The sequence below is a fragment of the Meleagris gallopavo genome, chromosome 2 (assembly GCF_000146605.3).
Source record: "Meleagris gallopavo isolate NT-WF06-2002-E0010 breed Aviagen turkey brand Nicholas breeding stock chromosome 2, Turkey_5.1, whole genome shotgun sequence".
Taxonomy (NCBI): Eukaryota; Metazoa; Chordata; class Aves; order Galliformes; family Phasianidae; genus Meleagris; species Meleagris gallopavo.
The window spans coordinates 24053454-24068829 of record NC_015012.2 but is presented as its reverse complement, the minus strand read 5'-3'; the positions used below and the strand labels follow the sequence as shown (position 1 = coordinate 24068829).

At 36.8% G+C, this 15376-nt stretch overlaps 1 protein-coding gene across 4 annotated transcripts in view; it reads left to right on the top strand.

Moving 5' to 3' along the window:
• Positions 1–15376, top strand: part of THADA (THADA armadillo repeat containing) — a 210189-nt gene that overhangs the window by 156681 nt on the left and 38132 nt on the right. For 2 of the 4 annotated variants that reach the window (XR_004158825.1, XM_019612707.2), the window contains exon 32: positions 12302–12387. The exons of 1 other annotated variant lie outside the window; for it this stretch is intronic. Coding sequence is in view for 2 of the 3 variants with exons in the window: in XM_019612707.2 (XP_019468252.1) it covers positions 12302–12387 (86 nt within the window). In the remaining variant the exon portion in view is untranslated. Of the gene's footprint in view, positions 1–12301; positions 12388–14273; positions 14912–15376 lie in introns of those variants that run through there. One more of the 4 variants, XM_010706761.3, reaches the window with a different exon arrangement.

Here is a 15376-nt window from a genome sequence, read left to right as displayed (position 1 = left end):
CAGACTTTTTTTTTCCTAAACAGGAAGAGCTGAAGAAACATAAATATACTTTACCAGTATACTTTTCTGTATTCCCGTCTTCTTTTAGTTTATTCTCAGCTAAATATCATAGTCTAGTCATTAAAAAGAAGTCTCTACAGAAGCAACCTGTTTAAGGAAAAGATGAGTGTTGTATGGGTTAAGAAAAATATATTGTGTATACTAAGATTTTATAGCTTGTTTTATGTCTTAGCCTTTAAAAAAAGAGAAATAGGAAAACGTTATAGCATATTTTGAAACCATCAGAAGTATTTAGTTGGCCACAAACGACCAAAGGCAGTTCTGGAAACATTTTCTTTACATTTCTATAAAAGGATATTCAGATGGCCTACATACTGCAATAAAGACACACTATTTTTTAAAAAATTATTTCTTTTTATAACTTGGAAATATACTTGTTTCTGACGATTGCTTTTGAAAGTTCCTCACCAAGAGCTTTAAGATAAGCAATCATTATGGAACGAGAGCACAAGTTCTTGCATAGTTAAATGAGTAAAATATTTCACAGTACAATTTGCACAGTGAAGGAAGGTCACAAGTGGAGTCCAGTTTAGTTGTTTTTTGTTTTTTTTTCAGAACTAGCTTTTTTAATATACTAGTCATGTTACTACTAACTTTTTTTAGTGTTATCTTGAGAAAGGAAATGCTTTGAGTCTTTGAGGTTGTGGCACGTGATAGAGGTGTTTACCTAAAAAAAATGTATTTTCTCTATCTCGTCTCTCTAAAAAACCACAGTTGCACGTAGTAATATTAACCCTCTGTTAATATTAGACGTACTTTTTTTTTTTTTGCATCTTTCTCATGTAATTGTAACATTTTAGATTATAGGCATGCAAGTTTGCAATACTAAAACAAGGTTTTTTTATCTGTCTTTCTGGCTTTCTTTTTTTTTTTTTTAACTGAGAAAGACAAGCAAAATATCTGTAAAACATTCAGTAACCAAATTTGTTTCCGCATGTGAAGATATGTTGGGACTACAATGTCTGATAAAGCTGAAAACAAAAAAAATCTGCTTGCCTTTTAACTTACAAGGAAAAATCTGTGGATTCTTTTTAACAAATGATTGTTCCAAGAGACATACAACAGGGAAATTTGAGAATATAAATGCTACATATCAGTCTTCTGGTAGGTTGTAATTATAGCTGCACTGATAATAAAGGGTGTAAATAAAATGATTTACATCGAGTGGATGTTTTCACTTTTATGTTGTGCTCGATCATTGTCATGGCAGCATTCTAGCTATGTTGAAGTCGTCATTAAGAAGAGCAATAAAAGTGTCAACATTAAGGGTGACATTTGGTAATGTCACTCTATCAACCTCAGCAGTGTTAGTAACTTTATTTACATCAAGATTGACATTAAAAATAGCAATCACACAATAATAATGGAATGTCAGATGAGTATCTGTTATACTGTTTAAGTTGTGGTTCAGCTTCCATTAGATCTCAAGGAACACAGGGGGCTTGGGATTTGCTACAAATTAAAAATATAGATGAAAAGAATTGAAAATCTCCCCTTTTCTGACTTTCTAGTAATACTCCTAAAGAATTTTGTCCTAGCTTGTGGAAAGAGGGTCTGGAGGTGAAGGACTATATTGATACATTAGTATTTGTCCTCTCCATATCCGTTTCTGTCTTCTACTTTCATTTTGCAGATTTCCCATTCATATTTGGTGATGGACCTGAATGGAGCTCTTCTATGATGAGGGCTGGTGGTTTTCTTTTGTTATTGCTTTGCCTTTTTTTGTAAGGAGCTTTGGGAGATTGCCTTTCAGTACAGCTATTAACCATTTCTTTCATATATGTTTGTCCTCTTGTATTTGGGTTGCCTCAGTGATGTGTGAAACCATTGCCTTTTTTTTTTATTCCTTTTTAAAGACTCTGATTTCTTTTTCTGGATGGAATTGAATAAAGATACCTGGGTAACCGTGCTCCCTCTGTAAAGGCAAGGCAAAAGCCTAATTGCTAAGATGATAGGTGAAATGGTATTGGTCTCATTGCCAACTGGTTATGAAAGAAAATGAAACTTAGGAGTAAAATGTTTAATTTGTATGGGGAATCCAACAGGGATTTGTCAGGCTCTGTCACACTTAAGTCATCAGTGACTTGGAAGAAGCAGGAACTAATGAAGTGCCAAAATTTGCTCTTGTTGCTAATTATTTAATGCAGCAAACATAATAGCCTGCTGTAAAGGACTGCAGAAGGATCTTAGGATCCTAAGAAAGTGATATGTTTAGCTTTACATGTAGTTTGATGGTGGTCTGTGATGACTGTTAAACCTTTGGAGTGATAAATTTGTTTTATTCAGCACCCAGATGCAAGCTAGAATAGGAAACTGAAAATTGTTGGTACAAAAAAGAATGAGAGCAAAACAAAGACTATTTTATACCAATGTGTAGCTGCATCTGAAATATGCCAGTTCTGGTAGTTTCATCTCAAAATAGCATTGTAGACCTGGGGAGGAAGCACGGCAGTGATAATCCAGGTTTGGAGTCTACTCCGTATAAGAAATGGCTAAGTAAAGTAGGACTATGAGGCTTGGAAAACGGAATGCTAAAGAGTCATAACTCAGTTTCACAGCCAGAGAGGGTGGTGCATTATTCCCTGTAACATACTCATCTTCTCCCTTCTCATTCCTCCCTCCTCTGATTTTGTTTTAGAGAAGTAAAAGAAGGCCCACTTACCCCAAACTGAATTTCAAAAAAGTAATATTTTTCAACTGGTATTTTCTGTCTTTTGTTAAGGCAGACATGATAATGAGACATAGCTACTTTTTCCACCACCTTCCTAGGTTTTGCATATCTTTTAAATACTAATTTATCTGAGTATTCAAAAATAATATTTCTATTTTTGATGTTTTGGTGAGTGAGACCTGTCTTCCATCCATTTCTCAAGGTAAAATTTGAAACTTCACTTACAGGTTTATACTTAATTTGACTTTTTTTATTTTGTTCTAAAAATATGCTTGGTTTGTTAGTCTGAAGTGATTCAGTGATGTTATCGCTCCTGCCAGCCCAGTTATGTAATTGCATTTTTCTGCAAAGATGGGAGATGCGGGGTGTTTGAAAAGAACAAAAGTTTTAGAATGGGTGAAATGAATCTGTTGGATGACTGAGGTGATGGAACGAGGTGGTGGAAAGTAATCTGGTGAAAGCTTTTAAAAAATAAACAATATATCAAACTATACCTTTGAAAGGGTTCAAATTCCTTTCATGTGAGTAAAAATAGGTGCTTTTTTTTTTAATTTCTGAAAGTTTTTCGCTCAGCTGCATACCACGGAAGCGCTTTCTTGTTCATAAATACAGAAAACTAAGAGAACAAATTTTTGAGCTGGTGATTTGGTACACAGAAGTCCCGGAAATACCTGTCTTGTTTCACTTGTAGCCTTTGGCATGGCAAAATATTGGTATTGGAAAATTTGTGAAATCATGTCATTGCACAGCTTTAGTGTAGGATGCTGTCTTCTAGGGCTTTTAGTTTGATTTCCTCCTATCCCCTCTATGTTCTTAATGGAGACCACAGGAGGGGGGAAAAAGACTTTGAGGTTCTGCCAGACATCAAATAACGTGTTCTGTTAACCTCATTTCTTGTGCTATTTCCTAACTGAGAGCTTGTCTGCACTGGGAAAGTTTATTTTTAAGACTGCTTTCCTTAAACTAGTATGGAATATATTTGTATAGAACTAACTGGCTTTGCATTTTGCAAAGGATCTCTTGTCAGACTGGACTAGTGTGGTTGTGGTTGTGTGCACCTACCTTTGTCACACAGATATCCCACGCTCTTCTGTGATGCTCAGCCTTATGGACAAGGTTGTATATGGCTGGGTTCTGATACAGGAGCATAAGACTCAGGCTCACATGACAAGTACATGCAAAAGTAATTCCAGATCTTTGCTTAAAACCACTGGGAGAGTGGCACACTGAGGTGCAAATACGTGCTTGCTTGGCTTTCTTAAGGCTGTCTCTGGGATGGTCCAGCTGTAAATGTTTTGAATGACGGAAATCCTGTGTATATTTTGTAACACTATAGCATACATTAACTTACTAAGTTGATGGCTATGACCTTCTGGCTAATCTGTGGTGCCCTTTTTCCCATCTGCTTTTGGTAGGGTTATGTGATGGCAAGCAGGGCATCAGTCTTGGAAGAGACTTCATGCAACGTGTGTTTCAATGTGTGGCTTCGCTGTGGTTTCAGAACCTTGTGGCTCACAATGTTTGACCCAAATAGGCCTTTATTCTTCTCATAGCCTCTTTGGACAGACAGCAGTTATTTCTTATGAACAGATAGAATAGTGAACAAAGCAGTTTTGTGCTCTAATGGTAGTAGCGTGAAAAATTTCCAGAGGCATATGCTGGCACATTCAGTTGTAGATGCAAGCTGACTATGAACTGTCTGCAGATTTGCAAGCAGCCTCCTTTGGAAGGGGAATGTTATTTGGGAGCTGGAAGGGCTATTTATACTTTCAGAACAGCAAGAAAGCAACAAGAAAGGAGAAAATAAGAACTTCCTCCTTGGCAGGCTTGGCTAGCTCTTGTGATCCCTTGCCTCTTCCTCTTCTACTGCATTTAAGACAAATCTTCCTGTCCTTCAAAAGCCCTGTCTGTCCTGGCATGTTCCCATTTTGCTAACTTCTTCACTCCTCTATTTCTGTCTTTAAAATCTATGCATTGAGAAGTGTGCTGAAATATCTTTTATCTGTTGTCCATGTGCATTACACAGCTTTATTCAGAAATTGAAAGTAGTTTGAATGTCTGAGCCTGGCTCTATAGAGGCTTGTTTACTAGGTTTCAAATCAAAAATGTTACTGTCAGCTGGACTGTAGCAATAATTCACGTGTGTGCTGTTACAGACATGAAATACTGGGGAAGAATGATTTTTGTCCTGCTCCAGCTGGAAGCTAAGCATACAAGTATGACCAGTTGCTGCACATCAGGTGTGCAGTGGTAATTTATTAATCTGCACTTACTCAGCTATGAGCCTAATTTAGCATGGTTTGTCTTCTGTATTACTTGTTTTGAGAGCACAGTCATAACAGTTATGTCACTCTTTATAAAAGTATTCTTGAGGTTTCCATTTAAATCTTATGTGCTTTTTGCAGACGAATTCAAGTTTCTGCATTGCTCCAACTCAGCTCTTTCACCAGCGTCCTTAACACAGCTACATATTGTTTATCTGTACAGATGATGATTGCTTGGTTTGGAATGCTCACTTTGGATATCAGTATAGATATGTTTTAATATCAGACCAAATATGAAGAAGTACTTTGCATAAGTAAAAATATTCTTTGCCTCCTATTCCCGGATACACTGTTAACTTAAATATGAACACTCAGGGAGGATTGAGAACTGAATAAGGTGGTTGAAGATGCATTCCCTCCGTTAGTGCAGTGTTTGAATTAGGCACAAAAAAGTACGATTACAGGTTTGGGGCATAAATGCTCAATCACCTGAAAACATTTTCCAATAAATTAACAAGAGTTTCAGAGCTTGTGTCCTTATAGTCTGCATTCATTCACATATTGTGTACAATATTCACATATTGTGTAAAATTCCTTAAATTTACACATGGAATTAGTTTGACCTCTGAAGTTTTTAGGATGTTGCTAAGGGCTCACATTTGGTTCTCATTAAGAGTACAAAAAGAAAACAGATTATTTTATCAATCTGGTATGCTATTTCAAAAAACAACTCAACAACAAAACACACCCTTCCAGTATCATTCACCGAGGACAGCTAGAACACAAATTAATTTTTTTTTAATAGCTGAAACTCGGGAGGTTCTCGGTGATACCACAATATAAAAATAACTTGTGTAAATTCCCTCTTTTACCAGGGAAACTGACAGCAGTGTAGTGGCCTGGCTTTGATGGAGGTAGGAAAATTTAAATCACCAGGTGAGCAACTTTCCTCTTGGATACAATATCTGCTGTTATGCAGAATCATCTGATCTTAGAGAACGGGCAAGTCAAGGGGTCTGTTCACATAGTGATTGCTCCAAGATGTCAGCAGCACAAGTAGACAATCAGGTGCATTGTTACTTGATGTTTCTATGTTTGTATTTCTGCGTGCATGTTCTGGTGGTTCCAGGAACTCAGCAAGCATTACTTGGTATTGTAAGTTCTTTTTTTTTTTTTAATTTTTAAATACTTTTCATAAACGTGTAGTTCTCTTGGCTGTGATACTCACTGTACTCACTGATGCGCTGGTTTTGTATTACTTGGTTAAAAATGCTATGGCCAAAGTTTAATAATTAAATCTATTATTAATGTCTCCTCAAGAGGACAAGAGGAAGGCTGTGCATCTTTTGATGATGTTGTTTCAGTGCTACGTGACACGGGCTCTGAGAGAAAACAGATTAAAATGTGAAGGCTGCCTTCTGAGCAGGTATACCCTTCAAAACACAGTGTATAGGCTAGTGCAGAGTTGGAAAGCTAATAACTAAAGCACCACGAGATTTATGTTTAAATCAGTTTCTCATTGTATGTGTAGGTGTGAACTTCTATAAGCTTTGTGGCTCCCATGAATGACAATTGCTTGTTTTCCAGATCTTTCTTTGGGTATAACTTAGTACAGTGCCAGCTTGTCCTTATTTATCAGCAGCTCCGTAAGGATAAAACTCCCAGTGGACTACACCATAAAGATTGGTTGACTGTAACAGGATGCAAACATCAGAGGAGATCCAATTCTTGTTGCATTTAGAAGATTTTTAGCTGATAACTTTAATCCAGATCTTCCCAAATTGATGAGAAAGGTGGCTGGTTCTTCAGGTCAGTCTTAATTTATCAAATAGACTGTCCTAGTTCAAGAACCATGCAAAGACTCCAACAACTTAACTGAGTATCATGCAAATATTCTCAACAATTTAACTCATTTAACTGAGTATCATGCACTATACTGTAGAGTTCTTAAGTTTCTATTAGTTTACAGATATAGCAGAGTAAATAACTTCAGAGGAAGTTTTATTTCTGTGTAACAGGCATAAAGCATGTAGCTTATGCAAGTCTAGGCAGGGAAATGGAGAGGTGTCATTGCTGGACACACATAAGAAGCTTTTGGCCACCGAAAGAAAAAGTGTTTGGCAGAGATTTTCCATTCTTCAGGAAGCAGCGTGCTGGAAATTGATAGGGAGAGAAAGATGCACTGTAAACCTCAGATTTACTTGCCAGTGAACCTGCCTGAGGAAATGAGTCTGTGAAAGACAAAAGTTGTGAAAAACAAAATGAGAAGTTGTGTGGATGCTGTCCATAAGTACCAGCTGATATAGGATGTGTTGGCCTTGAATCACAGTTCTTCCCTGAGATTATAACAGAGCTAAAGATGAATCTCTCTCCTCTATTGTATGCAAAATGTCAGACTTTTCCTTAAATACTATGGAAAAGCTTAACCCTGTGAAAGGATGTTCTATGTAGGAGTTAAAGGATTTTTTCAGCCTATCCAAAATCTCTAGAAACAGAGAGTTCCACTATTAGTGACTTTTCAATTAAAGGCCAAATAAGAAGTGGGCAGTTCATTAAATCATTTTTTCTCTTTGGAAATCAATTTGAAAACAGTCACACAAATCATAAGGATGGTTCTCTTTTTGTAAACAAGGCAGCTATGAATTGACCTTATCAGGAGAAAATTTGAATCTTTGTTCTTTATTTAAAAAAGTAATATTCCAGTTTGACAAATGAGATCAGAAAGCAGCAGTAAAGAAGAATTGAAATAATCCATACCCTTTGAAAAGCTTGGAAACTGCAGAACAGTTCTTCTCAGAGCTTTAACAGAAGTTTTCTGGGTGTCCCTATGATACATAACTATGCTAAGATATCTGCAACTAAACTAATTCACAAGAAAATTGTTCTGGGCTTTAGTATAATAGACATGGCCTAGCAGGTTGCATTTAAAATTTATAATATAAGTATTTGTTCACTTGAGTTTCAGCAAGTATGGTTTGATTTTTATGTCATTAAGTGTGTAGTAAATATAACTTGTATATTTATTGCTATTGTTCTGCTATTTTCTGATTTTGAATTCACATACTAGAATTGAAAATAACATTATAAAGAAGTCTGACTATTCTGTTGCCAATTATTTGTTCAGCCTTAATGATAAAAAATTGGCTAGTTTTGCAACATGGTGTTCTCAGGGTCTATTCCAGAAATCTGCTGCTATTTGTCAAGATTATGACTGTGCTCTTGGATTTTTATCTGCAGTTTAACCACACCTACCTAAAGCAAAATGAAAAATGAAATAAAAAGTTTTTTTCTTTTTTTTTCCCCATTTGAAGATACTGTTACAGTGTAACTTTGGGGAATTAAAAAAAAAATACTCTAAGTCCTTTGAAGTCATGAGTTGCTTCAGCACTTTTTACTTCAGTTTTTTCAGTCACTTTGCATCTTCTGCTGAGTTTCATAATGATCTATGGGGACACAGAAGTTCCTTCTGTCGCTGTTTTATTTGGCTTTATGAATTTAAAATATTGTTGCCCCTAAGCCTTACACTTTTTGAGTAATAATCCTTTCAGTCTCTGCCTATGCTTCTAGAGGTTGCAAATGTCTTCTCCTTGCCTACGTAGTGGATAAAGCCAGCGATGATGCCTCTTAAATGTTGCTCCATACAGGTCAAACTGAGTTCAGTCCTCAAGTCAGCCTTTAACCTCTCTTCAGTCAGCTACATTCAAATATTCCTACTGGCTGTTGGTGAAATGTAATGCTGCAGTCCTTCGTGAGCTGATTTTGTATTTCCACCTGGAAAGTCAACGCCCAATTATATCATGAATGTAGAGAAAGCTTTGCAGGAGTAGGCTGGCTGTAAACTGGAAATTCAAAGAAAAAAACATGCTGAGAGACACTTCTGAAATTTATTGCAGAATCATATGTGATTGTACAATTGCAGGGATTGGAAAGGACCTCAAGAGGTCATCAAGTCCAATCCCCCTGCTAAAGCAGGTTCCTTGCAGTAGGTCACACCAGTAGGCATACAGATGGGTCTTGAATATTTCCATAGAAGGAGACTTCACCACCTCTCTGGGCAACCGTTCCAGTGCTCCATCACCCTAACCTTAAAGAAGTTCTGCATTGGAATGAAACTTACTGTATTCAAGTTTTAGGCCATTCCTCCTTGTCCTATCACTGCGTGCCACCAAGAAAAACCTAACCTCACCCATTTGTCTCCCACCTCCATTGAGATATTTATAGACATTAATAAGATCCCCTCTCAGACTTGTTTTTTCAAGGCTGAATGGACCCAGCCTGCTCAGCCTTTTCTCATAAGAGGGGTGCTCCAGGTCCTTTATTGTCATTGTGGCTGTCCACTGGACTCTCTCCAGGGGGTCCCTGTCTTTTTTTGTACCAGGGAGCCCAGAACTGGACACAGTACTCCAGATGAGGCCTCACCAGAGCATTGTAGAGTGGGAAGATCACCTTCCTTGACCTGCTGGCCACACTGTTTAAATGTGCCTCAGGATGGCTTTCTTGGCCACAGGGGCACACTGCTGGTTCATGGCAAACCTGATGTCCAACAGGACACCCAGATCTTTCTTTGCAGAGCTCATCTCCAGCAAGTCATCCCCTGACTTTTACTGATGTATGCAGTTATTCCTCCCCAGGTGCTAGACTCTACACTTGCTCTTGTTAAAGCTCATCAGGTTCCTCTCTGCCCAGCCTTTCAGTCTGTGCAGGTCTTGCTATTAGTATGTATGCTTAGCAGTGCTAATACAGTATTACTAATTATACAGCACTACTAAGTACATTATATTGCCTTGATATCCATTTTATATTTCTGTGTGGACATTCCCCTGTGAGATATGAGAGACCTAACAGCATCTAGCTCTGTGCTGTTCAGAGTCAGATGTAGTTTATTATCTGGAGCAAGCCTATGATGTATTTATTTCCATTAATATTCAGTTTGGAAGAAAAGTGAATTAATTTTTGAGTTTGGACAAATAAAGGAACGTTCCAGATGCCTAGAGCTCCTACCTTTGCTACCACTGTGACTTTCTTGTTTGGAAACAAATTTCCTCAACGCTTGTTTATGAGAAGTCCAGTTTATTTGGGTATCTGCATTAAAACAGAAACATCTTGTCCTCTTTCCGTTCTCATTGTTTAAGTTCTGCATGAACAGGTCATCTTAATTGCTGCACAGTGTACCATTTGAAATATCCAGCATGTGATTTTTGGCTGTCGGGTCTGTTATGTAAATCAAAATTTGATTGTCTTAAAGACTCAGCTTTCTGCTATAGTCTCAACAACACTGAAATTTCTTGGTTTTGGAAAACTTAGTTTCCTGTTGTGTTTGTCTGGTTCATATGACTGAGAATTCACTAGCATCACCAGAGCAACAGAGCAAGCCAAGAACAAATGTTTGGCGTGTTGTAAGCTAAAAAAGCCTCATTTCAAAATCAAAACATGCATATGTGCATACTCAGAATGAAGTGGTAAATGCTGAAGAGCTGGACCGGAATGAAGAAACATGTCAGTATTGCTGCTGTCGCTTCTTCAGTTGCATCAACTATGTTTTTCCTAAGGCACAGTTTGTAAAATCCAGGGAAGTTAGTGAACAATAAGTTTGTCATTGTTTTTTCAAAGGAGCTGAAGTGCGGTAGGCCCATTATGTACCACATTTTAATTTAAATGTCATGGGTGCTTTTGTCCATTTTGCAGGTATGATGGATCTCAGTGTTTGTTTTTTTCTGAGAAGCTTATCTGTCTCTTTTTACAGAGATTAAGCTTCCTAGACCTACGAGTATTTCTTACTTGTTGTTTTTTTCCTCTTCACATAGATGTGGCAACAACTATATGCCCGAGATACACAAAATAATTTTATTTAGTCTGTTTGGAAAGAAATTAATCTTCCTACTTCAGCTTTTCAAAAATAGGCCACATTAAAATTGCTTTGACTTCTCATGGTATTAATTCTCACTAATGTGCATCTTCTCTGCAGGCAGGGTTTTAGCTCTCTAGCTTGAAAGCAAGTAGTAAGAGGCAAGTATGAAAAAGCTTTGGGAGACTCATGACTTTAAAAGAGAAGTCCTGGTAACATCCACTCTTGTGTATGTTATATGGATGCCTAACATTGTGGAGGATAAAAGTAGTTGTAGGTAATTTATAGTCATTACAGTGTTTATGACTGGAGGTAAGAGCAGTGCTTCTGGTAAAAGCTGTCTTTTTAATATGGTCATAGAATAACTCTTCATGATCAAATACAGCTACCAAACTTCTATGCAAGATCTTCAGATTGTTCATTTTCATGTCATAATCACATATCCTATTTGAAGAAGTTTTTTTTTTCTCTTGAATTTTAAAGATGTTACAAAGTTCAAGATGTTTGTTGTAACATAATTAATTAACAGTTTTTTGAAAGAGCTTCGATGTCAAGATAAGCACACAAAGTAAGTGCCAGATAAAATAAAAATGAAATACTGAACAGAATTACTCATACTTCAAACTTGTGCCTCGTGATTCTAGAAGTTTTTCAGTGCAAGTCCCATTGGACTCATCAGAATAATTTCTCTGTTTTGAACTAGATTTCCTGTTCACGTATGAAGTAATACTTCAGGAAAGGTTCTTCTGGCTGAAACATCCAATGAAGATAATATAAAGAAAAATAAAGATGTTAATCTATATAAAGATTTTAACCTCATTTTACATTTCCAGTTTGAGGGAATGCGTTATTCACTTATGGCTTCAAGAGTTGGAACAGAAAGTAGTTTATTACCAATTTGTGTTATGTTCTTCAAATCCCCAATATGCTTCTCCAGGAAAAAAAAAAGGTCTAATTTTAAGAACGTTTATCTCTAGTCTTCATCAAAACAGTGAGAACACTGTGGCTGTTAAAAAGCTATGGCAGATACATTTCATCCTTTTTATTATATTTATTTATTAACTGGAACAGTAAGACCTGAAGACTTGTTTTTATTAATGCATTTAATTACACACATTATCCATAAGCAAAATAAAGACTTGCCAAAGCAAGCTGATTAATCCAATAATAATGAAATGCATAAACTGAGATTTGGTGGAATAGATGGAGGAGAGGTATTAGGATTCCTGTTAGGGAGACTGTCATTCACAGTAAACCAGAATGTGAAGCTTAGATTACTTGGCCTACTTATTTTGCACATGCAGTCTAATTTGATCTGCTGATCTTCATTAATTAAGTAAAACAGACCTAAGATGGTCCATATAGCAAGAGACATCAGCATTTTTCCAAGCTGTTGTTTCACTATTTTTTTCTGAGCGTAGATGATAAACAAATTTCATAATTAGTAACTTGATTTTGTAGGCCAAATCCTTGTTTGGTGACCAGAGCTGCTTTTCTCGATGTCCTTGTGATGCTGAGTACTCACCTGGGGAATTCCCAAAAGCAAGGTAAGTCAAATGTAGTGCTTTGGAAGTCAGACTGAATGTCTGTGAGGATAATTCTAAGCTGTACTGAATCTAGAGAAACAATAACATGCTGCTTACAGTCATGGTACCTGACTGTTCTGAATGTACTGAATGTTGGAGACCTTTAAGTAAACTAGCTGATTCATATGAAAGAGCCCTTTATTCTGTCTTCCATAGAGCTACTCCTGGAGATTGTTGATAGGAAGAATGGGAAGCTGCTCCTTGTCAAATCTTGGGGCAGTGATCTTGCAATATTCCTAATTCTAGAACTGCGTAACAGCAAAAATATGCCTTCCAGTTTTCCAAAATGTTTTGCAGATCCAGAGTTGTAAAAACAAACAAAACATAAACCCCAGAAGATTGCTGCTTTAGTCTTTCCCCCAAAACATGGAGACCTTCTGAGATACCTAGAATTGTTTTAGCAAAGCTGTGTTTTCTGATATTAGGAAGTTTTATACGATGTGACAATGCAAAATGTACTGTCATTAAACAGCAGGAATAGCAAAGGTATGGAGGAAAGAATATACCCTTTCCAGTTTGCCTGTATACAGGCAACTTTAGGTCAGATATAACTAGTTTCCCTGTATACCTCTTTTGTTTATTTCTTATGAAAAGTTGAGTAATAAGTTACCTTGTCAGTCAAGGAAGGCAAATAAAGAATAGTACATTAATTTCATTAATATTCCTAGTGACTAATTTTAATACTGCATTTAATGCATTGAAGTAGTTCTTCATTTCAGGTAATCATACTTTGTGTGGCAGATGCATTTTTGTTTAGATCTTTGGTAGAAGTAGTTCCTTTTATTCCATAGTTGCTGTCCATGTACTTTCATGTGGATGTGCAGTTCTAACAGCTGCTCGGTTTTGGATAGCACTGGCAATACTACATACCCATAAAGAGTGATAGCTGCCAGGAAGATGAGTTGTTGATGAATGTATCTGAAAATAGCTTGTCCAGATAGGCTGCAGAATGTAGCCCTTAAGAAATAAACGTTTGTATACAGTGTGACCAATGTGGCAGGTGTGTTCTACTATAGCAGAAGATAGGGTGATATGGAACATGGGGACAAATCTTTCATGTCCAATGAAGAGTCATCGTCTCACGTAGGTCCCAGGTATCAGGGTCTACTATTCAGGAAAGGGAATTTCTAGATAGCTTTATACCATAGATCTCACTCTGTTGAGTACTGATCACTATGACTAGATACAAACTACATGCTTTTTAGGGAGGAACAGAACCTCCACTGTACAGCAGTTTAAGTATAGCCTGACTCTAGGGAGAAGTTTTCCCCCTGACTTCTTAATGCTTAGTACCGGTGGGCTATACCTATCATCACTAATACTCTTGTTACAATGTATATTTACTTAAGTTTCTTAAATCCTGATATGCCTTGATGGTTATCCTTTGCAGTAATTAAAAAAGTTGAGTGCTGTTTAACGTCTGAAAGAATAAATGAAAACAACCCCCCAAAAAACTCTTTAGGCATCTTTCTACGCTTTCATGAGATGCCTTTGTTCATAGTGGCCCCTCTTTGGAAGTAGGCTTTACACTTTGCTTTTAATTCTGATCCTCTACTTCTTCAACTCCTTTGTAATACAAAGCATCTCAGTCTTTGTTATTCTCATATTCTCTTATATTAATTTTTTTTCCTCTACTTCTGATAATTGTCATCACTCACCCCTCGACTCCATGTTTCCTTTTCCAGGTGACTGCTCTTCCTTTGGGGGCTTTATAATTCCTTTATCAATTTATTTCCTAATTTTATTATCTTTAGACATCAGTCTGTTTTGTATTTTAAATAATTGCTGCATATTTGCAAAGGTCTCTGAAGACCTCTCTGCACCAGGAAACTCCCCTCTTTTTTCAGTGCTCCTGACGGTGAAGAATAGCCCTTTGAGCTTGAGGGACTGCAACATGCTGTGGCTGGATTACAGGCTGTACTGGATTCATTTAATTTTCAAAGCTTACGTGGATTGTTACAAATGTTGGTGCTGCATGGTGGAAGAATTTCTGTAGAAAGGAAACAATTATTTTTGCAGACTCTCTCTGCTGAGGGATAGTTCATTAACATTGTCTTGCTTTAAAAATTCACTCCTATATAAATACATAATGTCGGATTGCAGGCAATATCTACGGAGAGTAGAGGCTTAAAATGGAAATATGTTTTTGAAAACTTGAAGACACATTAGGGACAAGTTTATATATCAAATGCAGAAGCACTTCTGACGTGAAGGGATATTATGTTTATATTAACTAGAACCCGAGTGTCCCATGACATAATGAAAGAAAAACTAAACTCATCAGTTAAAAATGAATGTTTTGAGTCTCACATTTAAATGTTCTGTGAGGAATAGTTATTAACCGAAGCTTTATACTTCTCTGAGATTAAATATCTTACTTGTATATGTGTATCTCTGGTTATGAGCCAAGTTTTCTCTCTTTTAATCTTGATTTGTGAAGTTGTTTCAATGAATAAAGGGTGAAGGACAAATCCAAATAAAACTGTTTCTTGATGTGTTTACCTAAGAGGCCCCAGGAAGTGCTGTATATGAGTTCCAGGCCACAGGCTGAAACTGATTTTCATCAGCATAAATGGGAATGCAATGTAATGAGCCTGCAACTGGTTAAAATCAGACCACTTCTAATTGATTATGCCTGCCTAAAGGGGCTACAATTACAAAGAGATTTTCAGAATACGGCCTTGCATGGGCCTTTCCTACATTATGATTATTTTCTGTAAGTGATTTGTTGTCTTCAATTAATAAAATCTGTCTCTTAAAGTGCAGGACAGCCCTTAGGGAATTTGCTTCACAAATTCAAAACAATTTAAACTGTCAGATAAGGAAGGCAGGGAGTAATGGATACCAAAAGCGTCTTGTCCAGATAAAAATTTATTATTGGCCAAATGATGATTATTTATCTTAAAATAAATAATAATAATAATAAAAGCCAACCAAACAAAATATTAAA